Source organism: Cupressus sempervirens, chromosome 8 (assembly GCF_028749045.1).
Source record: "Cupressus sempervirens isolate cs-2001-9-10 chromosome 8, ASM2874904v1, whole genome shotgun sequence".
Classification (NCBI taxonomy): Eukaryota; Viridiplantae; Streptophyta; class Pinopsida; order Cupressales; family Cupressaceae; genus Cupressus; species Cupressus sempervirens.
This window is the reverse complement of record NC_143125.1, coordinates 172,083,981-172,110,957: the sequence shown is the minus strand read 5'-3', so window position 1 is coordinate 172,110,957 and position 26,977 is coordinate 172,083,981. Positions and strand designations below refer to the sequence as shown.

The window sequence follows — 26,977 nt, the reverse complement described above, 5'->3', positions numbered from 1 at the left end:
TAAAGAGATGACATTGGTTTTGCATGAGGATAGCCTAGAGCTAGATACCAATGACAAGGGAGGATGGACAAGACAAGATCTCCAAGGAATATAGTGCCCCCAATCAGAAGATAACATGCGGAAGGAGGTCTTATGATGGATGTGATAGGATTGAAGCTAGGATGGAAAAAGTTGAAGGGGCTAGGGAGATGGATGATAGCTGAGATGATTGGTTGAAGCTGCATAAGATTAGTGTATGGTGTGAGATGGAAGCTGGAGGATGGAGGATAGGTGGATAGATTGGAAGATGGAGTTGGATGTCAAGAGATGACCAAAAGCATGAGGGTGATAGGCTAAGCTGGGGATGGCGAGATTACACATGACGCTTGTTTGCCAAGTTTTCATCATGGTACTTGTCCAAGGCGCTTGAATTGCCAAGTTTTCATCATGGACGCTTTATTTTTCTTTTCTTTTTTGAATTTTTGACTTTGGACTTAGCTGAAATGATTTTGGCTTTCTTCAGCTATTTTGGCTTTTTTGGGATTTTTCACTGGCTGTTGGAATGTTCAATTTTTTTGCTAGTTGTTGGTACACCGGATGTGTGATTTATGCAATAGATCAGATTAGATGGGATTGATGGTAGGAGATGGAGGGATGAAAATGCTGGAAAGGAGCATGAGATGGGGATGCTTGCAAGAGCAATATTGGCACATGTTGGGACGGGTGTGAAAAGAGCATATGGGGGATAGATGGTAGATGCAGGCATGATGGAGGATTTGTGGAAGCGTGCTTGGGGATATAGGCACCCAAGATGGAGTTAGGAGATGGGGGACATGAGTCACTAGATGGGGGATTAGCAATGGTGGATGCCATTATGCATTGGGTTCCAACTTTTTTCTTGGGGATCCACATGGTTTTGGATTTTCTTTTCATAGGATTTTGCATTGTTTTGCATTCTTTGATTGGATTTTGCCTTTTTGGAGTATGTCTTTTAGATTAGACATATGATTTCCTAGGATGTGGATTTTTAGCTTTATGCATTTTGAAGTTGGCATTCACATTGTTGTGGTAAGCTTTGGGAAGATGGTTAGGAGAAGCTTTGTGAGATGGAGAGGATATGAAAGAGCATGTAGGGGGATGATGATGGATGATGTGCCTCGATATGTGCCTTTGTTGATCTTGCATAGGAATGGAAGGAATAGAATTTGAATGATGGCTGATAGGAGGATGGAGGATGGTAGATTTTGGGACATAGGGACCCAAAATGGATTTAGCGGATGAAGGGGGGATATGTTAGGTTGTTTTAGTTTGCAAAGATGGTGAAGGGGGGATGACATAAGATTTCTTGAAGGAGTGATGGGAGGTTGGCATGGGGGGGCTGGAGATAGGCTTGGTTTGGGGGTGTGGTGTACCAACACTTTTAGATGGTGAGCCTTTGGATACATATCCAAGACCATGAAATCCTAGATTTTTTTGTGCAATAATAGGCTCTCTGATTCCTTGCTCTTGTGGTCCTAAACCTTGACCTTGATAATGCCATCAATTGAGCATTTGAACAAGCTGAGGAAACTTTTTGCTTGCAAAAAATGGTAGAAGTGATTTATTAGATGTATTGCAATGGGGAGATATTGTTCTTAATTCTTCTGCTGAGAGAGGGCCACCGTGGATGAATGTAAGTGAACCAAGAGGGTAGATTATAGATGGTGGAATAGCTTGGATAGGTGGTAAGATGGAAGCATGGAGCGGGGGAGATGGAAGGATAGGATCTTGATGTAGCTGGTGGGATGACAAGATATCTTGTAGTGGAGGAGATATGGCTTGAGGTTTTGGAGATGGAGGAGATGGTGACTGCACTATGGATGGAAGACATGGTACAATGATATCTTCATTTATGCTTTGGGGGATGTCAACATGCTTTGGGGCAAGATCTTGATAGGATTGGTTTGGAGTGGATGGTGCGATAGGAGGTGAAGGGATGGACTCTTCAAAGGCAGCGGATGGATAGATGGGAGATTCAGTAGTGGAGATGGGTGAGTAGAAGATGGATGCATAAGGGTCATTACGAGAGATTTGGGAAATGCTTGGAGGCAATGTGGATAGGATTTGGAGGGATTTGATAGGTGGTGGGATTTTGATGCTTGCGGGAAGTGGAAGGATTTTAAGCAATTTGATGGATGGTATGGAGATGATAGCTATGGGAGATGGAGGTGATATTATAGATGGGGAAGCTTCATCACTGACTACTTCACATGGTTGGATTAGATGACATGGCTTATCGACTGTTGGAGGCGACTTTTCTTGTATTTCCTCTAGGAGATTCCTTGGAGACTCGTGTGTCGAAGGTGGAGGTGGATTGACAGGAATAGCTAGTGTGATGGGGGTGGAAGATTGGAAGCTTGGTTGATGGGGTGATGGAGGGGAAGCTGGAATATCGGATGGCATGACTAGATAGTTTGGAATAACTCTTGGATTTTGGGGGATGCTTGGGGGAATGTTTCTAAGGCTTTCAATATACCCTTCATAGTCAACAAGATTTTCATCATCATTGGAATAGGAGGTGGTGGGAGCAAGGACAATGCGACCAAACACATCATGATAGGATTGGTACTTCATGCTTTGATGATGAGTTTGATGGGGATGGGGTCTTGCATATGGATGAACATGGAAGCTCATGGTTGGATTTGGATTAAGCACAGATTTTGGATTGGTTGATGAAAGATTTCCTAGGGAGAGTCAAATTTGTATGACAGACCTAAGGAGGATTGGCTGGAGATTTTTGGCTTTCTTGTGGGTGGAAGACTTCAAGGGTATGCTATCAAAAAGTGAGAGTTTTTCTTTCCTATGTGCAAGATTTGTGGTGATTGTGTCAACTTAAGGATAGACTAGTGATCCTATGGCATGACACGAGATTGACCACTTGTGGATCCCAACCTTTAGCTCAAGGTGATGAGGGATACAAGTGACAAAGCTGGATTACCCTAGACAATGCTCTGTCAAAGGGATAACCTTGGTGAGATTGGTTGATTGGTAGGATTGATTGGATAGCAAAATCTAGCAAAGTGACAACAACTCTTTAAAGGCTTGGGTGATTTTGGATTGGGTTGCTAACTGGCTGGGGGGATGATTTGGATGGACTTTGGATTTGGGATTGTTCTAAGGCAAAGAACTAGATAGATTTGGTTGCATCGGGGGAGCTTGGATGATTTTCTGATAAGGTAGTGACTACGCTAAGTATGCCTTGAGTTGGGAGATTTCTGCTTTTCTGGGATTTCGACCAAAATTGGCAAACATTCATTTAAAAGCTATGAACAAACAAGCAGACAAAAGTTTTGAGCAAGCACGTCAAACACACCAACATCTTAGGAAGCTTTCTACAAGGATGAAATTTGGTTTAGCTAGGGAGTCCTCGATATACACAAGGTACGTGAGGCCCAAATCTGTAGATGAAACCAAAAAGATGTCACACAACCGAGAGGAGCGGTAACCCACTTCTCCTCTTTCACTTCTCAAGGGTATAAAGTTCCTTGAGGCTTAGCCCGAGTGACAAAATTTTGATCCCAAGAGAGGTGTCTTTGGATTCACCTCCCGATCTTTATACTCTGCCAGAACGCTGGAGTTGAGGTCGTCCCAAGGGGTGATGAAATCCCCAAGCAGGCCTCCTAAAAAGCTAAGAAAATATTTTGGATCCTAATCTTATGCACCCAAGATGGCCTCGAAAGATGACAAGGGGAGAGAAGACTTGGATGATCTTGGGCTAAAAAACACGCTTGTTCTTTTACCAACTGACGCTTAAGTTTTCTGATCTAGACTTTGCAAGCACTCATGTTTAAGATACAATGTTTATTCCAACTTTGAAGCGTCGAAAAAAATAAAATTGATCGAAGAATGCGAACAAGAAGAAGAGTTAGGGTCAACAAGAAGGTAAACCTGTGCGCCCGGAGGCCCTCCACGTCAAGTATCGATTGATTTTTCTTTAAGGCATTCAAGATTGAGTGTGAGTTTATTTTAAGCCCAAAACAAAGGTGTGTGAGATTCGATTTCAAGCGCGCACCCAGAGGCCCTCCACGTCAAGATTTGTCCAATTTTTATGGCCAAATGAAGTGTGAGCGAGATTAATGCGCATTCAAGGAATTTTCTAACTTAGAAAAACCACTAAAAACCCAAGTGAGTGGAGTTTGATTTGCGTGGAGCACTTAACACCCTCTTAGGTGGACCCATCCCCATAGATGGCGCTGAGATTGCAACCAATGGTTAAATTGATGGGTGATTAAAGAGGGTGAGTCCAACGACAAACTCACTCAAAGCATTTTTATTTGTTTTTATAACTTAAAAGATTACAAAAATGTAGATTATTTTTATGCTCCAAAAGATGATTATTTGATCTATGGCATTCAAGATTCGATTTGTTGTTTTAATCATGCATTCATAAAAAAAAAAAACTTTGATTTTAATCCATGGCACTCAAGAGTGATTTTAGCAACATGCATTCAAAGACAAGTGATTAAACATTCAAGTTTTTTCCTTTAAGCATTCAAGATTGAGATTTTGTGTGTTGTTTTAAGAACTTTGAAGTGCTTTGTTTTAACCTTAGATCATTCAAGATTGTTTTTGGACTCAAAAGTGAAAATGACTCTTTGGACTTTGCTTTTCATTCAAGATTTTGTGTTCTAGTTTGCATGTTTTAAGCCCAAAAATGATATTCTTAGATTGTTTTGATGCATGAAAAACCTAAGAAATATTCAAGATTTTGCAACAAGACATTTGTTTGGAACAAATAACAAAGATTTTTAGGACAATTTTGGCAACCATTTAGGACTCTTAGTTTTCATGAGATTTTTAAAAGAACTTTAACATATTTGCAAATGGGGTTCATTTTATCCTTGATTGATGCTTTGAGTTTGATTTAGATTTTAGTGTGCACTTAGTGTTGATTTTGAACCTTTTGAAATGGAAACTTGAAGTTCTTTTTAAATTCCCAAAAATGAAGTGTTCCTAACTTTGCATAAATGCATCTAAAACCTTGATGTTGCAAGGATGCAAATGATTAGATTGGTTTAGTTTCACTTGTTCAAAAAAAATTTCTTTTTGCAAATTTTTAATTTTTTAATGGATTTAAGTATGATTTGGGGGTTCATTTTAAGCACTAAAAGAAGTGTGTATGATTTTGCTTCCTTAAAAAAAAAATGGCCAAGATCTCCCACAAGAAGAAGAAGAAGAAGTAGTAGTAGATGGAATAAGAAGAATATAGACAAGAAGAAGAAGAAGAATTCCAAGTGCTTTGTCCACCTATAAGCTTGAAAAATCTGCAAATACTATGAGATAGACTATGAGTTCATTTGTCTTCTTCATGCTCATGTGGACCTACAAAACCAATTTATACAATCCTACCAATCACAAAAACAAGCAAAATTAGCCAAAATCAGCAAATGACATACAAAACTTGACTAAAAAAGCTAATGAAGATGACCCATGCTGGGTACCACCAGGCATGCCAAAATGTATATGAGAAATGTTAGTGTGCTAATAGAAACCAAATTTAAATAAAGCTTCTACAAGCTAAACAAAATTCATAAACTTCAAAATAGACTAAGATGAACTCTCAATTGAGAATATGAGCCATTAATGGGCTCTCTCAATGAGAAGCTCTCTTGTTGAGTAGCTTTGTCTAAATAGATAGGATGTATGCTCAAGCTTATGCTTCAAAAAGGGCTTCAAATGGAGTTGGAATTTGGGTGTGAGTGTATGGTTTTGATGTAAAATGGCTTCTCAAAATGGCATTATGACTTTACTTCATGGATTGTGTTATTTTGCAAAGGGGAAGGATCCAATTTATAAGCAAGAGGCTTGAGGGATTGAGGGCTAAGATGCAAGGATGGGAAAAAGCTCATGGAGGGCTTAGATTTCATGAGAGGAGAGCACATGGATTGTGCTTCCTTACAACCAATCAAGGAGTGACACATGTCACATGGTGAGAGGATGGAGGAAAGGGGAAGGATGAGTCAACAAAGGAGGCTCAAGGGATAAAATCTTCATAAAGACCCTTCATAAGTGCTTTGTAAGAACATTTATGACTTTGTGGGCTTTATAAAGTTTTGTGGTTGAAGATATTTGTGAGAGATACCATGAAATTCGAATTTGAGGGTTTAGGGAGGTTTTAAGCTTGCTTAGGGTTGTAAATATGATTAGAGGAAGGGTTAGAGATGGCTTAGGACTAGGCAAGTGGATGGCAAGTGGATTGCAATTAATTAGGGTGGGTGAAGGAGGAGATATTTGTTAACTTTGGCTTGAGTTAGCAAGTCTTAACCCATGTTTAGGGAATGTGACAAGGTTAGGAGGGGATTAGGATTAGGGTTAAAGACATCTTCTAGAAGAGTCTAGGCTTTGGATGAGGATGAAGACTTTCTAGAAGAGTCTAGAACTTCCTAGGATAAGATTTTATGAAATAAATAAAGTTTTATTTATTTCAAGGGTTTGGTTTGAGGAGATATTTATTAAAATATTTTTAATAAACATGAGGATTAATATTTAATCTTGATTAAATATTTTGAGTTGGGATTAGGGGTAGGAAATGATGAGATTAGCCTTTAATCGAAATTAAAGAAGGATTAGAAGATTTTGGAAGAGGTTATTGGTCTTAAGGAAATTGGCCAACTTTTGGGAAAAAAATAAATTAATTATTTATTTAGAGATTTTTGGTCAATTTATTAATTAAATAATTAATAAATAAGGAAATAATGTTTAAATAAGATTTAAACATTTTTGGGAGGGATTTCTTAATTAAATATTTTTAATTAAGATAAAGGGATTTAATGGCATAAAAATAAATAAATTAATTAAATAATTAATTAATTAATAAATGATGATGTCATCAGGAATTTTTCAAAAAATAAAAATACTTTATTTTCTAAAGGATTTTTGGTCAATTTATTAATTAAATAATGTTTAAATAAGGAAATAATGTTTAAATAAGATTTAAACATTTTTTGAAGGGATTCCTTAATTAAATATTTTTAATTAAGATAAAGGGATTTAATGGCATAAAAATTAATTAATTAATTAATTAATTAATGATGATGTCATCAGGACTTTTTTAGAAAATAAAAATACTTTATTTTCTAAAAGTTTTTTAGGTGTCTACACTAAGCATTCCACTTACTCTCATGAGAGATGTATTCATGTTGAATCACTACTCATGAAATATGGGTCAATGAGTTTAACTCAAAGCCACATACTTAAATCTTGATAGCAATATCACAATTCGACTTGTCATGCACATTATCTCCTACTTATCAATTGATGAGCTTCAGGGGCTTTGTAATGAATGGTTCATAAGGCACAACACTTGGTAAAGGTTTTGTAGATGGGGTTGTAAGCTTTGGGTTTAACCATAGAGAAAACTTCATAGTTAAGTGTGCTTAGGCTGGAGTAATACTGGGATGGGTGACCTCCTGATAAGTCCCAGTGCTTCACCCCTATGAACAACACCTAGATCCAATGAGTGCTAAGTGTTCCATTTATTCGCATGAGAGATGGACTCATGTTGAACCACTACTCATGAAACATGGGTCAATGATTTTGACTCAAAATCACACAGTTAAATCCTGATAGCAATATCACAATTTGACTTGATGTGGAAATTATCTCTTGCTTATTAATTGATGAGCTTAAGGGGATTTCTAATAAATGGTTCATAAGGAACAACACTTGATGAAAGTTTTTCAAATGGGTTTGCAAGCTTTGGGTTTAACCATGGAGGAAACTTTGTAGTTAAGCATGCTCAGGCTGGAGTAGTACTAGGATGGTTGACCTCCCAAGAAGTCTTGGTGCTTCACCCCTATGAGGATCACCTAGATCCAATGAGTGCTAAGTGTTCCATTTATTCTCATGAGAGATGGATTCATGTGGAGTCACTACTCATGAAACATTGGTCAATGAGTTTGACTCAAAATCACATATTAAATCCTGATAGCAATATCAGAATTTGACTTGCTGTGGAAATTATCTCCTACTTATCAATTGATGAGCTTAGGGGCTTTCTAATGAATGGTTCATAAGGCACAATAATTGGTGAAGGTTTTTCAAATTGGGTTGCAAGATTTGGGTTTAACCATGGAGGAAAACTAGTAGCTAAGTGCACTCAGGATGGAGTAGTACTGGGAGGGGTAACCTCTCAGGAAGTCTTGGTGCTTCACCCCTGTGAGCATCACCTAGATCCAATGAATGCTAAGTGTTCCATTTATTCTCATGAGAGACAGATTCATGTTGAATCACTACTCATGGAACATGGGTCAATGAGTTTGACTCAAAATCATACGTCTAAATCTTGATAGCAATATCACAACATCTAGGATTGTTAACCTATGTTGTCTAACAATTTCTCGTACTTATAATAATTAGACATTTTCTGAAATGTGTGGAATAAAACCTAAGCAATCCAAATTCATCTTCATGTGCCTTGTATACAGTCTAGCCAATAGCTTTTTGGGGTTTTTTTTCATATGCATATGAATTCATTGCATTTTGTTCTTATGCTTAAGTTTTTTGGGCCAATGCCATGAATCTAGTTGCACTATTAATTTTCTCATGAGTTTTATAAGAATTTTTGTAATTTGCATAACAAAAACCAAAAATAAAGATAACTTATTAACATAACATCAACATAAAAAAAAATTGTTTAGTAATATTAGAGATATTAGATTCTAGAGTACATGATATCAAGTTTTTATATGAAGGCTTTGGATTCAATAGTACAGTTTCAAATCTTCTAGATTTGATGCTATAACTTTTACTTTTTTCTCATCAACACTCAAAATCCTACTCCTAATTAATTGGCATAGGATTCTTGCTATTAGATTTTTTAGAGTAAACCCGAAACATACAACACACATTTTTTTGGTCAAAATTTTGAACCATACTAATATGTCCAAAGTATGATAAAAACATTGATATAATCTAATGAACAAAATATAAGACAGAAAGGGCCCAACAAGTGGCGAAGTTACAAAGAGAAAAATCTTAGCCAAAGGCTAACCAACAAACAACAAGGATCTAGAAGTTGAAGGCAACAATCCAAATCTAGCAGACGAAGAAACATGGACATACGATAAAACCCCAACCAAAGCACCATCAAGCGATGACACTCCAACTAGAATCAGAAATGACCCAACAAACAATGAAGCACTAATGGATGACAAAAGCTTTCCCACAAACAAAAAAACCCTAGTCAAAGCACCATTAAAATATAAAACATTAGTTGAAGCTAACATTGATCCAATAGATGGCGAAGCACTAATGAAGGACAAAACCCCATCCATAGATAACAAAACCCCAGCCGAATCCAACAATGCCCCAAGTGAAGCCCCAATAGACAATATAGCCCTAGCCCTAGCAGACCCCATATCTATGCACTTAATAAAAGAAAATTTTATCAAATTTTATACAGTACGGCAATACTATTGTTGTTGTTGTTGATCCCATTGGCCTTTTGCTAGGTCAACTAATGTCGTAGATGAAGAAGAATATTAATAAATTTTTAATCCATTAGTTAAACTTGAAACAATGATACTTGAACTTTCTATTATGATTTAATTTTAACTTTTTAAATCTATGATGTTGAACTTGAAGTATATGATAGTATGATCACGATTCATGATACTATGATTACAAGTTTGAAAGTTTATGCTGTTTTTGTTTTTGTTTAAATCATATGATTTTATGGTACTATGTGACATTCTAATTTTAATTCATGCTTCTAGGCTTCATATATATATATGTATATATATATATATATATATATATATATATATATATATATATATATATATATATATATATATATATTACACAATTTTGTACAAACAAATCCAAATGAACCCAAACCCTAATTCAAAAAAAAATCCATATTGGTGATGGTGTACTGATCCTTTGAATCCGAACTTAGAACCAAACTCAAACTAGTAAGTTTTCATCAACATGTTACACCATTATCAAAATTTGAAGTCATAATCTTACAATTATGAATTGAAACATTGTTTAGTAATATTAGAGATATTAGATTCCAAAGTACATGATATCAAGTTTTTATATGAAGGCTTTGAATTCAATAGTACAGTTTAAAATCTTCTAGATTCGATGCTATAACTTTTACTTTTTTCTCATCAACACTCAAAATCATACTCCTAATTAATTGGCATAGGATTCTTGCTATTAGATTTTTTTGAGTAAACCTAAAACATACAACACACATTTTTTTGGTCAAAATTTTGAACCATACTAATATGTCCAAAGTACGACCAAAACATTGATATAATCTAATGAAAAAAAATATCAATGTTTCAATTCATATTTGTAAGATTATGATTTAAATTTTTGATAATGAAATAACATGTTGATGAAAACTTACTAGTTCAAGTTCGGTTGTAAGTTCGAATTCAAAGGATCGGTACACAATCACCAATATGGAATTTTTTTGAAATGGGGTTTGGGTTCATTTGGATTCATTTGTACAAAATCATGTTTTATATATATATATATATATATATATATATATATATATATATATGAAGCCTAGAAGCATGAATTAAAATTAGAATGTCACATAGTACCATAAAATCATATGATTTAAACAAAAACAAAAACAGCATAAACTTTCAAACTTGTAATCATAGTATCATGAATCGTGATCATACTATCATATACTTCAAGTTCAACATCAAAGATTCAAAAAGTTAAAATTAAATCATAATAGCAAGTTCAAGTATCATTGTTTCAAGTTCAACTAATGGATTAAAATTTTATTAATAATCTTCTTCATCTACAACATTAGTTGACCTAGCAAAAGGCCAATGGGATCAACAACAACAACAATAGTATTGGCGTATTGTATAAAATTTGATAAACTTTTCTTTTATTAAGTGCATAGATATGGGGTCAGCTAGGGCTAGGGCTATATTGTCTATTGGGGCTTCACTTGGGGCATCATTATTTGTAGGGGCTTCAACATTTGTTGGGGCATTGTTGGATTCACATGGGGTTTTGTTATCTATGGATGGGGTATTGTCCTTCGTTAGTGCTTTGTTGTCTATTGGTTCAATGTTAGTTTCAACTGGAGTTTTATTGTCTAATGGTGATTTGACTAGGGCTTTTTTGTTTGTGGGTAAGGTTTTGTCATGCGTTGGTGCTTCATTGTTTGTTGGGTCATTGCTGATTCTAGTTGGAGTGTCATCGCTTGATGGTGCTTCGGTTGGGGTTTTGTCATATGTCCAAGTTTCTTCGTCTGCTAGATCTAGGTTGTTGCCCTCAACTTCTGGATCCTTGTTGTTTGTTGGTTAGCCTTTGGCTAGGATTTTGCCCTCTGGAACTTCGCCACCTGTTGGGCCCTTACTGTCTTCTGGAGCTTCTCTATCTGTTGGGACCTCCTTATATGTGGGTATGATTTTGACTAGGTTTCTGACCCTTTTATTAGTGGGACTAAGATTGGTGGTGGTGCGAGTGTGAAAGTGAAGGAACATTTTCTTGTTTCAAACCCTATCTAAATCACTTTGGAGGAGGATGTGGTGAAACACATTGTGATTGTCTCCTCTATTTTTATTATTATGTTGTGATATGTCATTTCAGGAGTTTCTTGTCCAGTTTTCCTAATTTGCACAAGTAGATCTCCTCTATGTGGGAGCCTATTTTATCTGGTACAGTTCACATCTTCCCTATGGTCAAGGGTTTTTTATTGCTAAGTTTGAAAATATTGATGATAGAAACTTGATTTTGTGTGAACATTCTTTCACTTGGAAAAATCGTTCCATGTTGATGGTAAGAATGTGGCACCCTGATTTTAGTCCTCTTTTGAATCCTTTTCCATGTTTCTGAAATGGGTGAGGCTCCCCTACTTCATCTTTGGGTTGGCTCCCTATTGGAAGCAGTGGGAAATGCTTTTGGTGAATTCGACGATGGATGATGAGTCATCTAATATTATGCATTCTACTTATGCATGTATCATGGTAGAGATGGAGATCTCTAAGGGATTGCTAGAAATGATTAAGTTGGAACATTCTAAAGGATTTTGGGTTCAAACTTTGGATTACAAAAGGCTCCCCTTCAAATGTAAGAAGTTCTTTAAAAAGGGTCATTTGGTGGGCTAATGCAGATTAGAGAGGGTTAAGACAAAAAAGCTTATTTCTTGGTGGAAGGGTGCATCTTCTAAACATTACACTCTTGTTAAGAAGAGGTTTTCCTAGATTTTTGTGCAGGAGACTCCTATTGATGTTAACCTCGATGTTGTTGGTTATGTCTCTACTGGAATCTTGTATGGTAGCTATGTCAATCTTGCATCTTATGGTGATGGTTCTACTAGTGACTCTTCAACTGGAATTGTTCATGTTGTTTCTTTTTCTCTGGCTAGCCCTACGTTGGTCAAGGCATCTTTAGATTCTTCTACATGGGTTAGGGGTGTTGATCTTGTAGAGTTCTCTATTTTAGCTAGTGATGATGGATCTGGTGTTTCGCCTTTGCTAGAGGAGGTGAGCCAAGGTTGTACAAAGAAAAATTCTTTTGTTGGCACTGTCAACCATGATGTTGTTGTCGGTTATGTCCAACATAATTTTGTCCTAACTCCTCCAACACAGAAAACCAATTTTGGTCTTGTCCAGAACTCTCTTGGTGTTCCTGTTGTAGTTGATCCTTGTCCTATTTTTGTCTTAGGGTCTCATGCTTTGGGTTCTAAGATTGGTAGGACAAGGCTTCTTTTGTGAGGGAGGTGTGGATGAGGGTTGGACTCCAATTATTGGAAAACACCATAAGAAGTCCCCTCCTCATTTTGACATAACACTAGGATCCTAGAAGAAGGGATGAAAAGGGAAATCATAGCTCTTTCCTTGTTTCTTGTAGGATGTGGGTTCCTGGTCTTAAAACCCATTGAACAAATTTATGTTTATTTTTCTATTCTACTTGCTTCATTTGGTCTTGAATATTGTTGTCCTTTGTACTATTCCTCTAGTTTGTTTTGGGTTGTAGTCAATTTTTTTTGGCAACGTTTTATCTTAGAGCTTTTGTTGAATATCTTTCTGCTCTAAAGTTGTAAAGCATTTTAGGTCCCTTCAACACCTATTTTTAAATTAATTGAAAGCAATAATAGTATTGTTATCAAAATCTTCAAAATCATCAGTTGCAACCTGAGAAGTGGAAGCGTCGGAGTCTGCAAGCTCTACATTTACATACCACCTCTTTGTCTCCCTTTCTTAGTATTATTCACTCTTGTGTGAGACGAGATGCAAGTTGTATTGCACAAATACCAATTTCTTCACTCATTTTTATTGCAATGTATTGCGCTTCACGAAGTGGATGAAAGAATATGTGCTCCAATTTCTTTTTGGTGTAGATGAACTAGCAACCTATGAACTCATGACAAAGTAAGCAATCAAAATAAAATTATTAATCTTGATTCTTATAGAATAAAAATCACTACCAATTTATGAAGACAAAGTAAACTAATAGTATTTTTTTAAAACAAAAACTTACTTGTGATATAACGTTAATTGCAAGTGGTTGCAACATTTGGAATCTTTGGCCATGCAGGTACCACTAACTATGAGTATCCTTCCTAAATTGATGGCAAAGAGCATCATTACTTAGACATCTTACATACACAAACTCTATGAACTTATCCATAATCAAATCTTGAATATCATCATCAAAGAGTCTCTCAAATGTTGTCATGTATCCATCAAACACTTCTCAATCTTTATAAAGCAATAGCCTTCCTTGTAGATCAATATATTAGGTGTTATAGTATTTGGTCATTAATGAATAGACAACCAAATGTAGAGGAATGGTCATTTTGTTCCATCGTTCTACAACAATTGCTTGCAATTGTTTGAAGGAGGTCTTTTTGGGATCTTGCTCTTTTTCATTTACAATTTTCTCGATCTTCTCAAGAATTGTGTCCATGTCATCATAGATCTTTACAAGGCAAGGCTTATACATGTCACTATACCTCAGCATACTTCTAATGGGCTCAGTGATCTTAATGAGATATTCCACAAGTTCCCACTAAGTCATCCAATATCTTAAGCTTTATTTTGGTTGCTCTCTCATTGTTGCTTTGCCTCTCTATAGCCCAATTGTTGTAGATTACCATATTGGAAAGTGCCTCTTTCACTTGCACAAGTCATCGCAAGATGATTAAATTTGATGCAAAACAAGTCTCAACAACATGTAACATAAAATAGAGTGAAAAAATACAACTATTAGATACATACTTTAGAAATTAATACACATTACACAATCAAAAAATGAAAATAAGAAATAAGATACTATTTTTAAAAATTAAATTACTAACTAGAGTTCAAGTTCACTTACCTTCAACATCTCCAAATGTGAGAATATTTTGAATATTCCTTGAGCCACATGGTGGTTTGTGATGAGTGTTTGGATGTCCTTAACCTCTACATACACCTCCTTGATCCACTTAATATTGTTCCCACTCTTTTGTAGCATAGGATTGAGTGAATCCGCACAAGGTATTCAAAAAATATGGTGATACCTCTCTTCAACCAACAAACTAGCATCTCTACAATTTTGTGCATTGTTTCATATGACTTGGACAACATCTCTAGCACCCACTTGTTCAATAAAAGAGATGAGAATATTAGCAATAAATAGTCCATCTTTTACATGTCATTCACCATCCACTGCTTTTAAAAACATTGCCTTTTAGGGGAGACTGCCAAGACATTGACCAATGGACAATTTCTAGCATCTTTCAACCCATCTAAAACAATTGCTACCCCTATTACAATCCACAAATCCTTTATGGGCTTCAGTTGCTCATCAATCAACTTGACCTCTTGATCTAACAAGGTAGTCCGTACTCTATCAAAACTAGGGCTTTGATACCCTCTAGGAGCTTCATTAACACTTCTCAAAATCTTCTTTCAATATGGAGAGTGAACAACATTAAGAGACAACTCATTTGCATACACATCTTGTCACAACAATGTTGGCAATTTCTCTACTCTAATCTTTAAATGTAGTTTCTAGTGGTCCCTTTCTTTTGTGTAAGGGCTACTTCATTTTCGTAATCAAGGTTAGTTGAGGTAGTATAGAAGGGGTGATCTTCAATCACAACATTTATGAGGGACTGCATTCCCTTTTCTTTTTCTTTTTCTTTTTTCTTTTATTGTCAATGTCATCATATTATTTTGCCTATTTTCTTCTCTCTCTTTTGCTTCCTTATGCTTTTGAAAATATTTTAATACTATTGAATTTGGTACATGTATTTTTTTCCTAGGACATTTCTTGGCTCCTCTTCCAAGGTATCCACACAAACAACCTACCACACGAAAATATGAACTATTCCTTTCTACCTCACAACCCCAACATTTTCAATATAATGCACCAACTCCTGAAAGGGGTCTTATAATATCCACATACTTTCACAAAGGAGAATCAGATTGGGGTTCTACTCTTTGTTTGGTATTGCCTACTAAGGAAGAGGTAGATGCCATTGTAGTTCCTTTTCTTGTGGCAAAATAGTGTATAAACATTTAATATAAAACTTAAAAGCATGAGAATTTTTTTTTTGGAAAGTAATGGCTAGATGTTATGAACAATGAAAGATAAATGAAAAAAATTAATAAGTTTAAGGAAAAACAGAAGGCAAATGGAACAAGAACTTAACTCTTCCACTCATTGTAAGCTTGCATAGGTGTAGGAATGAGGCACAAACACTTCAAGAGGGTTCACAAACTAATCTTCCAACTCTTCCTTACATAACCAACATGCACACCACAAATGACAATTAGAAGCAAACATAAGCCTTTCATTTCCACCTTTTAAGATTAAGGATGTCAAAACTTAATAAAATTTGCAAAAAAAAATGTCACTTGAATGATGTTTGCAAATTCCAATTCATTGAAATTTTTGCTTGGTTCGACATGTTTGGGCATGGTTTCCCCAAGTTCTCTTTGAGAGCTTGCAAGTTTGAACTTGGTCACTAAATTCTAAACCTTGCCCAGATCTGCAGGCAAATTGAACTAAGACAATGTAGCAGTTTGTACCCAGGCTGGTTCGACAGGGTCTAAGGGCAAACTAGGGTAACTTAGATGAAAATATTTGTGAAGTCTAATTCAGAAACTCAAACTATGAAACATTTTTGATTAAACAAAATAGGTTTTCATGGGTCGTGAACCCCATTACAACCAGAGTTTACATGGGATTTGAAACCTAACATAGATGAAACACTACATATAGATATTCAACAACATATCAACAGTGAAAACTAGCCAAAGGCCACCAAAAAGACAGTAGCAAGAAGATAGGAAGAGGAGCATGAGCTACAAATAGGTGCCCAAAAGGGCAGAGAAGGATCCAGCAAGATCCACTAGATCATAGGGACAAAGGAGGGACTACCTCCCAACACCATAGAATAGCCAAAATCTTTACACAATATGGTCAACCATCTGAAAATATGTATTTTTAGCACTAGCTAAATCCTTAAGGGAGAGAAAACTTCTCCGCACCCTATCTCCCAACCTAACCCCTTCCACCTCAAAAGAAAGGGAGCCCACCTCAAAAAGCAAGTGAAGAGAAAGGGAATCCACACATAAAGCCTCTTCAGAATCTCCCTAGTGATACACCAAGGCTGAGGGCTAGACATACCACCAACAACAGCTGCAGCTGCAGCATTTAATATCACCACTTTAAAATATGATACCTCCACCTCTATATGAATTGAGTGCTGAAGAAACATAAGCCAATCCTCAAACTTGAGAGCCTCCAAAGGGATCCAAAAAGGCCACTGGAGGAGCTTCGCCTCTATAGAAGTCATCGGGAGAAGAAACAGAAGAGAGCTCAGAGATTTCTCAAAAATAAAAACACTAAGTCACCATTCTCCATTAAGGGAAACAACTCTCCCTCTGATACTTTTACTTTACCAAAAATAAAACGGAGCCATAGTAGGCCCTTGAAAACTTTTAGCATCCTCCTGGCAACAAACCAGAAGTACCCAATTAAGGATCTGGACGAAGATCATCTCCAAAACCAAAGCTATGACGAAGCCAAAACCAACGAGGGACATCATTGCCATAGGCGCACAACAAAACCATATCCCTCCAAGAGGATAACCAAAAGCCCATTCCAACCAAGAAAAAGGCTTAGAAGTAGAACAAAATAGATCCCATCTCATAAGGGGATGAAGGATCAGAACGAGCAAACCAAAAGAATTTACAAAGCTCAAAGGACAATTAGAATGGGTAGAAACAAAACTACCCACCGACAAGGAGTCATTGAGCTTCCAAATCCAGCAGGTCCAAACAGAAAACACCCTCTCAAGACTAAGCTCGAGCCACATCTTGGGAGAAACCAAACCAAGGGAGTCATCCAGGAAAACCCCCCACCACACAGAGAGAGGGACCACTCCAAAAGATTGCCCACTAGAAAATGGCGGCTCCATATCCTTCCTTAGCCCGCAAACACCTTTCTTGGGTGTAGCCCATCCGCTAACATTGATGTCACCATAGCTGGAAAAGACCACCTACTTGACCAAATCAGAGCATCCTCCCTCAACTTAGAGAAGGCCACAAAATGAGAAAGCCAACCAAGGGGACTCAAACTCATCCCACCCACCATCCGGCTCAATATCTATAGAGACCCTAAAGACAGCACCCGCAAAGGAAACCCAAGCTCCAAAGAAGCCGCCAAAAGACAGCTAGAGACAACCAGACCCCCGAGCAATAGCAGGTGATTGCCAATCAACGCTTGCCCTCCACAATCCACAGTAAATGGCCCATGCCCCAACAGATCTAGGAGGAGAAAGCATGATAAGAGCCCTCCATTCATCTGAAACATCCGCTTTTGATTCCTCTCCATCACCCTCACAGGATTCCTCAGACTATGAAACATTATTGACAAACAATCTGTATAGTAGCATTTTTCTCAAGTAGGTTTTTCTTTTTCAGTGAGTTCTAAAAGGAATCTTGATTGAATGGGGCACTGACCATTAAGTAATCCCAAACCAAATACCTGTGCATGTGCGAAACCCATTTGATTCAGACTTGGCAAGCTTGGTGGCCTACACTCTGTCATCGAGTAAAGGAAACAAACAAACAACGCGATCATTTAAGGCCAAGTAATCCACAACCAATTTTGCTATTTTGCCAAATAGGGAAGTTATTGTGATAAGGAGGTAGACGAAACTAAGGGAAGTTTGGTGGTATAGAAGAAGGGTAGAAAGGAGAAGGAACGATTCAAAAAATCCCCAAAGAAAAAGGGGAAAACCAGCAGCAAAGACTCATTCCATGGTGGAGAGCCTAGCTTGGCTTGGGAGACTTTGGCCTCTTTTCAGTGTTCAATTCTAATTTCATACTACCCTGCATATTTGTCATTGAAAAGGATAGTGTGTATACTATTTCCTTCCACATACCAATTACATGCAGAATACTTGTCTTGGAAACTAGGATAACAATTATAAATCTTTCATAGCAGGAACTATTATTGTTCACATTGCATGAAGGATGAACATTTTAATCGCCATCTAGAAACAAATCACTTCTTGTATGACTCCGTGCAAACCACATTTCATGATCTTCTGCTGCTTGGTAGTGTTCAAAGGAGCTGACAACCTGCAACATGTTGCAACACATAAATGTAATTCCTTACCTTACAATTTGAACAGGTTCTGCTACACCCTGCAAAGCTCAGATCAATGCTTTGAAGGAAGTGTGTTATCTCTTATTGAGAACATAGAAAGCTTCTCTAACCTCCTGCAAATGTTAATGCATCCAATAATACTAAGCCAAAAAAAAAAAAAATAATAGAGATCTTAAAAAGCTTGCAATGTCACACAAGAAAAACAGAAAATATTATAAACAAGTCAAAATTTGATTGGTTATTGACATTTGGTCTAGTCACAAGTTAACATGAGAAGCCTCCACTATAGTTCCCTCACACGAACTAACAAGTCCCAATAAACATACTGAATGGTTCAATAAATGTGATATTGTCTATGTTCACATTTGTCTTAGCACTTTCAATAAGCCTAAATTATCACATGAGTAAATTCACTATGTGTATGAACCTTCAACTATAATATAGTGACAGCATGCCATTACTTAATGGTCCTATGAATGGCAAAGTTTTCACACAAGATTATAATAATGACTCCGTAGATAATGAAGAAAAGCATGAGGGCACATGTGATTTCCTCAAATTTGTTAATTTGCAGTTCAATTTATGACACATATTCTGATGTTTTTTGTGAGATCTCCCGCTTTAATAGATAACCACTTCTTCGGGATTCATATTTCTGTGACATAATTCATCCTTATGTGGACTCTGATCCTAAGGAAAATCCTCATTTCTTGGAAAATATTGTGTTTTTCTTTAATGAGATTATCCATTTCTAAATGTTCCTGGTGCATCTTTGTCATCGTCTCTTTTACTTAGCGATATCTCATGGATTATCTGCTATTTGCTGCCACGAGGATTCTAATTCCTTTCCTTTCCATTCTGAACTTGTATCATGGTCTCCCTTTGAGGAAAACATGTCTAAAACTTGTGACCAAGATGTCTTTTCCACCACTTACAAAGAAAAGCTCGAGCTAGAACATTCTGCGAATCGAGTCTCAACCCTCTTTGTGAATGAGTTTTTGTTAGGCAACTTATTACAGTTCAGTACACTCATTTTCTCGGATAGAGCATCATATTCATCATATCAAATAGTCAGAAACTAACAAAAGGTTCTTCCCTCCCCATCCTCTTCAAGGGCATCATATTCATCATGAGTATATTTCACCTCCTCTAGCTTTTTGTTGTGGACAAATGCGGGGCTCCTGAAAACTTTTCAACTTATGGTACCTCAATAGTATCATTAAACAGAGCTTCAACACATATCCCATCAGTATTTATCGCGGTGACATACATAGCTTACGATTTGGTGAAGTTAACAGCATGGTCTGGATCTCCTAGCACAGAAAAATAACACATTTTAGAAATGAAAGATTCCATTCCCTTCATTATAACTGCAAGTACTGCATGCTGCATCTTGTTATGATGCAAGCCAATATTTACAGATTGCTTCACTTAGCATCACAATTAATCTCTGCAAGAACGTTGTCAAAATGATTGAGCTGACTATTTTCTTTCGCAAGAATTTGTCTTGCAATATTCTAGAAGATAGACTTGGCTGCATTGTGCCAGTCAATATATCCTCCACATACAATTGTTGTGAGAGATGATAGCAGAACCTATATTGATTCCATGGGGTTTATTTAACAATACACTTACAATTGCTGACTCCCCATACTGAGGCAAAGGAACAATTCCTTTTCCCCTGCTGCCTATATCTTTTAGGAAAATTTATCCAGCTCTACATACATCTTGTATTTGTGAGTGCAATCTGTATCCTATACAAAAAGCTTGTAACATTTGTTGCCCCTCGATCCAGCTGCATCCAGGTTTCTTTTTAATTCCTCTATCTTTCATCAATCTCCTTATCTTATGGACCTCACCCCACCTGCCCACTTCTGCATAGATGTTTGACAGAAGAACATAAGTTGTAGCATTTTCAGGATCCATTTCAAAAAGGAGAGTTGCTATAAATACTCCTAACCCTATATTCTTATGTGATCTGCAGGCACCAAGAAAACATCTCCACAAAACTGCCCCGGGTTTTATTGGCATTTTAATGATAAAGTTTAGAGTTTCCTCGAGATATCCCGCACGGCTAAGAAGGTCAACCATGCACACATAATGATCAGTTATCGGTGTAATGCAGTAAGACTGACTCATTTCATTAAAGTATTTACAGCCCTCATCCACTAAACCTGCATGGCTACATGCAAATATAGCACAAGCAAGCGTTACATGGTCAGGATATGTACCAGAGTGCTTCATCAGTTCAAAGAGTTTGAGTGCATCCTTGCACAGGCCATTTTGTGCAAATCCTGCAATCATAGCATTCCACGAAATAACGTTTCTTTGAGGCATTTTGGCAAAGAGGTTGTGTGCCTTGTTTATGCTTCCACATTTTGCGTACATGTCTATCAGGGCACTTGCAACCACTATATCTGAAAGAATTCCGGATTCAATTATCCTTTGGTGGATAACCACACCCTGTTCTAAAGCTGTAAGTTTGGCACAGACTGGTAATATGCTAGCAAACGTAGCAGAGTTTGGCTGTAAACCTGCTAATTGCAACTGCTTGAATGCATCCAAAGCCTTTTCAACCAACCCATTTTGCGCAAATCCTGCAACAATGGCATTCCATGAAATGATATCTCTTTCACGCATTTTGTCAAACAGTTTAGTTGCCTTATACATGCTTCCATATTTTGCATACATGTCGACCAGCGCATTCACAACTACAATGTCCGAGAAAAACCCTGTTTTGATTATGATTTGGTGAATGTCCATACACTGTTTGAAAGCTCCCAGTTTTGCACAGGCTGGAAGGATACTAGCAAAGGTTGCGGAATCCGCTTTTATGAGTGTCAATTGCATTTTCTTATACGTTTCCACAGAATCCTCAACAAGTCCATTTTGTGCATATCCTGCAATCATCGCATTCCATGAAACCACATCTCGTTCAGGCATTTCGTCGAACACTTCGCGCGCCTTCTCTATGCTGCCACATTTTGAATACATGTCTACCAGTGCACTTGCAACTAAAACATCAGACGACAATTCGTTTTCTATTACGCTTTGATGGACGCGTATACCCTGTTCTAAATCTCCCGCATTCGCACAGGCTGGGAGTAGGCTGGCAAAGGTTGTTGAACTTGGCTTAAAACCTGCCATTTGCATCTGGTTAAAAGTTTCCAAAGCCTTTTCAACATACCCATTTTGTGCATAGCCTCCAATCATCGCATTCCATGAGACCACATTTTTCTGCGGCATTTCATTGAAAAATCCTAAAGCCTCGCCAAGCAAACCATTGTGCGCAAATCCGGAGATCATTCCATTCCATGAGACAACGTTTCTTCGAGGCATTTCTCTGAAAAGCCTTGCAGCCTCGTCAAGATTACCATTTTGTGCATATCCAGCAACCATAGCATTCCATGAGACGACATCAGGCCGGGGAATTTCTTTGAAAAGCCTCATAGCCTCATCAAGAACACCATTTTGTGCATATCCTGCAATCATTGCATTCCATGAAACCACATTTTTATGAGGCATTGTGTCAAACAGTTCGCGCGCCTTCTGCATGTTTCCAGATTTTGCATACATATCTACCAGAGCACTTGCAACTACAACATTTGACAAAAAACCCCTTTCTATTACGCTTTGATGAATATCCATACCATCTCTCAAAGCTTTTGTCTTCGCACATGCTGGAAGCACAGTTGAAAAAGTAAATTGATCGGGTTCGACACCAGTCTCCTGCATTTGATGAAACAGAGCCAATGCCTCCTGAGGACATCCATTTGTTCTGTACGCTGCAATCATCACATTCCATGAACATTCATCTCTATATATCATGTCGTCGAAAACCTTGCGAGCATTCCTCAAGCTTCCGCATTTGACATAGAAGTGAATAAGATTATTTTGAAAAACTATAGGTGCAGCAAATGCAAAACCTCTGTCAGAAATAAGAGTAAATTTGTTTCCGAGAGTCTCCAATGGGGTTGTGGGCCGTGAGCAGAATGTCTGACGCATTCTTCCACTTCCTCCACTCCATAATTTTTCGTCCTTTCTATGGATACATAGTAATAGGATAGAGTTTCTTCATTGTCAATTCTTCAACAATTTTCAACTACAGGAGTGAAAACAATATCAGAATTTTTTTACCTCCAACTACAAACTAATATGCTCCTGCATACATTTCTATGAAGTGGCCTTAAATTGAAATGGCCTTATTCTTTACGAGGGCAATAGACTCCAAATAATACCATGTCATCCAAAAATTAGTGCAGTGTACTAATTTTGTCACACACAATTTGCCATAGGTTTAGTGTGGAAAGAAGGGGATTCATTTTGGTCTCTTGCATAATAATTTGATTATATCATGGCTTGGGGACTAATGAGATACAATGTGCTTGCATTATGATGGACACACAAATATAACAAGAAGTCAAGGTCATTTACACTTGTCTTGTCATTTGCAATACAATAAACAATAACTTGTAGAGAGTCTACTCATGTTATAAATTCATCAAAATACTACCAAATCGTCACAGAATATCAGCAAAATGTTTCTAAGGTCAAGAATGTAAGTTTTTCAAGTTTTCAGTGTAAAATTTTGATTGAATAGCAAGATAGAAATAGTTTTGAGAATATTTGTTTAATTCAAAGAATTGAAAATCCTCATTCACCAATTTACAAAAACCTTAGTAAAGAATGACCATTACAAACCCCTCAGGCAATACCTCAATATTGTCCTACGATACAAGAGAACATATCAAGAAGAATAACTTGAAACAATAATTGAAAAGTTGAGAGTTCTAAGTGGATCGACCTCACACTAGTCTATACTTGGAAATTCACTAGAATCTATTTTTTCTTAGATATATTTTGTTAATGGTCAAATCAACACATAGAAAAATAAAAAGGAAGAAGAAAAACATTTATATTGAAAAATTCTCCAATGAACATATAAAACAAAAAAGATATTGAAATCTAACTTGTTTGTATTGTTCATCGATCCACAAAGCAATGTACCATTATAGAAAACTTGTAAGTGGTCATTTATCTATTGTTGCCAACATTAAGGGATAAATGCCAATGTTTTGAATAAGTATTGGTAGGTGTTTACCATTTTTTGTGCAACAATAATGAGATCCTTTTGATACAGTCATGATAGGAGTTTCATCAATGGAGATGGTCCAAACCATGTAGCTAGAGTCAACATAGTGGAAACCAATAATCAAGATCTTTAATAACTCAATAATGAATAATAAACATGCTCATTCAGGCCTTTGTGTTATTAGATAATCAAGATTTACATCATACTTGCCCAACAAAATGCCAATTTACATTCCAAGGCATACATACCTAGTTACATACAAAAATCTAGATCTATACTGGATGTGAGCTCTAAATCCTGATTATTGAGAGCTTCCCTATTGAGGAACATCTACCATAATATATGCAAGATTGCAAGCCATGAGTCAGCCCAAAAGATCACATTATCCAAAGATGAAGAAAATATATTACTACTACATCTAGATAGGACCCAAATCCACTAGAACACCCCCAAAATGATATGGAATGAAAAATGATCACACAAGGAGGTCAATCACAACCATAAGATCATCAAATAATGTACCATTTAGCATTGTTGATCATTGCAAGATCAACATGTCCAATTTGACCATTAGAAAAGAAAGAACAAATATAGATCTAAACCAAGATAAGAACATCTTTACCAAGACAAAACATATCAAGATGGAAACTCGAACATAGATTCTACATGATGTCTAGAACAAGTCATCTAGATCATATGAAATAAGGAGCCAATTAGGAGGATTGCCTCACAAAGCATAGAAAGAGGCTAATAGGAATAGAACTACAAACAAATTACTAAAATGAAAAAATTGGTTAGATTGCCAAGAACCCATATTCTCATGCATCAAACACGTGAAGTTATTTGAAAAATAAATCTCTCACTTTGATGATGCAAGAAGAAATCCATAAACAATCTCAAGGCTTCATCTTGACCTTTGTCTTCCCAAACTTTTTCTTAAGAATATAAACATGCATATGAAAGTTTGTTCTCTCCTTGATGTGATCTCCAAATCCTCTGCACTATACAAAACCAAATAATAAACTTATTATCAAAACCAAACTGGTCATAAATAGAACTAATCACTTTATTTGCATGCCTCTTCACAAATCATCTTGTTATCTTCAACAACCTAGACTCATACTTATCACACATATGGTCGTACTTGGCCATCAATTCATCTAAAATAATGAATCTATCAACCTTATTGAATCCACCTCCTTTACCCTTCATCATTATATTGACTCTCTCTCTCTCTCTCTCTCTCTCTCTCTCTCTCTCTCTATATATATATATATATATATATATATATATATATATATATATATACATACATACATATATATACATACATATATATACATACATATATATACATACATATATATACATATGTATATATATACATATGTATATATATATACATATATATACATATGTATATATATATACATATGTATATATATGTATATATATATACATATGTATATATATACATATGTATATATATGTATGTATATATATGTATATGTATATATATGTATATATATATATATATATGTATGTATATATATATATATGTATATATATATATATGTATATGTATATATATGTATATATATATATGTATATGTATATATATGTATATATATGTATATATATATATACATGTATATATGTATATATATGTATATATATATACATGTATATATGTATATATATGTATATATATATACATGTATATATGTATACATATATATACATGTATATATATGTATATATATATACATGTATATATATGTATATATATGTACATGTATATATATGTATATATATGTACATGTATATACATGTATATATATGTATATGTATATACATGTATATATATGTATATGTATATACATGTATATATATGTATATGTATATACATGTATATATATGTATATATATGTATATATATGTATGTATATATATATATGTATATATATATATATATATATATATCCTCATGCCCAAGTACTACTTCATATCAAAGAAATATAAAACTTCTTTACATACTTGCATAGAAACACGTGGAAATACATCCTCTTTCATGCAATCGACATGATTAATAATAAGAACAACTAAGAGACGTGTATATTCTCTCTCAAGCCCTCTAGATGATCTCAAAAATCAATAAACATCTAAATAAAATAACTTAGTCTTTCATTTCCAATCATAAATACATGTATTATTATAATTGAAAACGCTAACCATAACATCCACATGTTAATTAAAAAATTCATTATCATCAAATCCTCATTGTTATCCTAAAAAATATTGCACTCGTCAGCCAACTGAACTAAGTTATCAAGTTCAACCAAAGAAAATTAATTATGCCAGCATTGTTAACACCAACACTAACAATCTCATTGTCATCCACAATGACAAATAATTCCTCAACTCATTGATTAATTCCAATCAACTAATTGTGAAACTCGTCTATAACCATATTTTCCTTACCCTTAGCAATCTTTTAAGTCAAAATATTCGCATGTGTCTTTACCTCATCAAGATTTAATTTTGTCTGATATGCAAGCCTCACTTTCTTCTTCCTCTCTCAAATTATCTTTCTGAGAGGCCAAACAATCCACCCCTTGATTGGTAAATACCAACTCAACATCTTCATATCTTTAGTATCCTTCACAAACACATTATCTTCATCAAGCCATTTCTGCAAAATGGTGTACTTCAACAGATCTCATTCCTCATTTCTACACTAAGGTCTTCAAACATCTACTTCACTCTTCTATGGTTTATCCTACTCATTACAATCTCCCCCTTCACATGGTGCAACTACCTTGGCTCAGAAATCTAATTGCAAGATCTCAATTTCTTTTCCTTTGCAAATCTATTGAACATGCTCATATTCTGCCTTGATTAGGTGATCTATTTGCCAATGGGATTCTCCAAGGACTACAACTCACTATAGTGTTTATTACTATCAACAATCACTCTTTGATCCATTCTTGTGTAACATATATTCAATTATGGACAAGATCTACATCTCACAATCCCACAACAAGTAATCCAAGATTTTGCAAGCCAAGGAACAATGATCTAACATCATAAGAACATCAATCATGTTCTAATAAATAGATACAAGACAAAAACCAGCAATAAATCCTTTCCTAACCAAATTGTGCAAGTTTTTTATTAGTGTGGGAAAACCCCCTCTCTAACACCCCACAACCAACATATTAAGCACTTCACAAGTTCAAGAACAAATATCGGTAATCATATGAAAAA

At 35.9% G+C, this 26,977-nt stretch overlaps 1 protein-coding gene across 1 annotated transcript; it reads right to left on the bottom strand.

Moving 5' to 3' along the window:
• Positions 1–19,137: 19,137 nt before the first annotated feature.
• Positions 19,138–22,786, bottom strand: LOC149542104 (pentatricopeptide repeat-containing protein At5g39350-like). Its single transcript, XM_089797151.1, has one exon. It carries the CDS (start codon positions 22,621–22,623, stop codon positions 20,326–20,328), a length of 2,298 nt encoding a protein of 765 aa, XP_089653277.1. The 5' UTR covers positions 22,624–22,786; the 3' UTR covers positions 19,138–20,325.
• Positions 22,787–26,977: the final 4,191 nt, after the last annotated feature.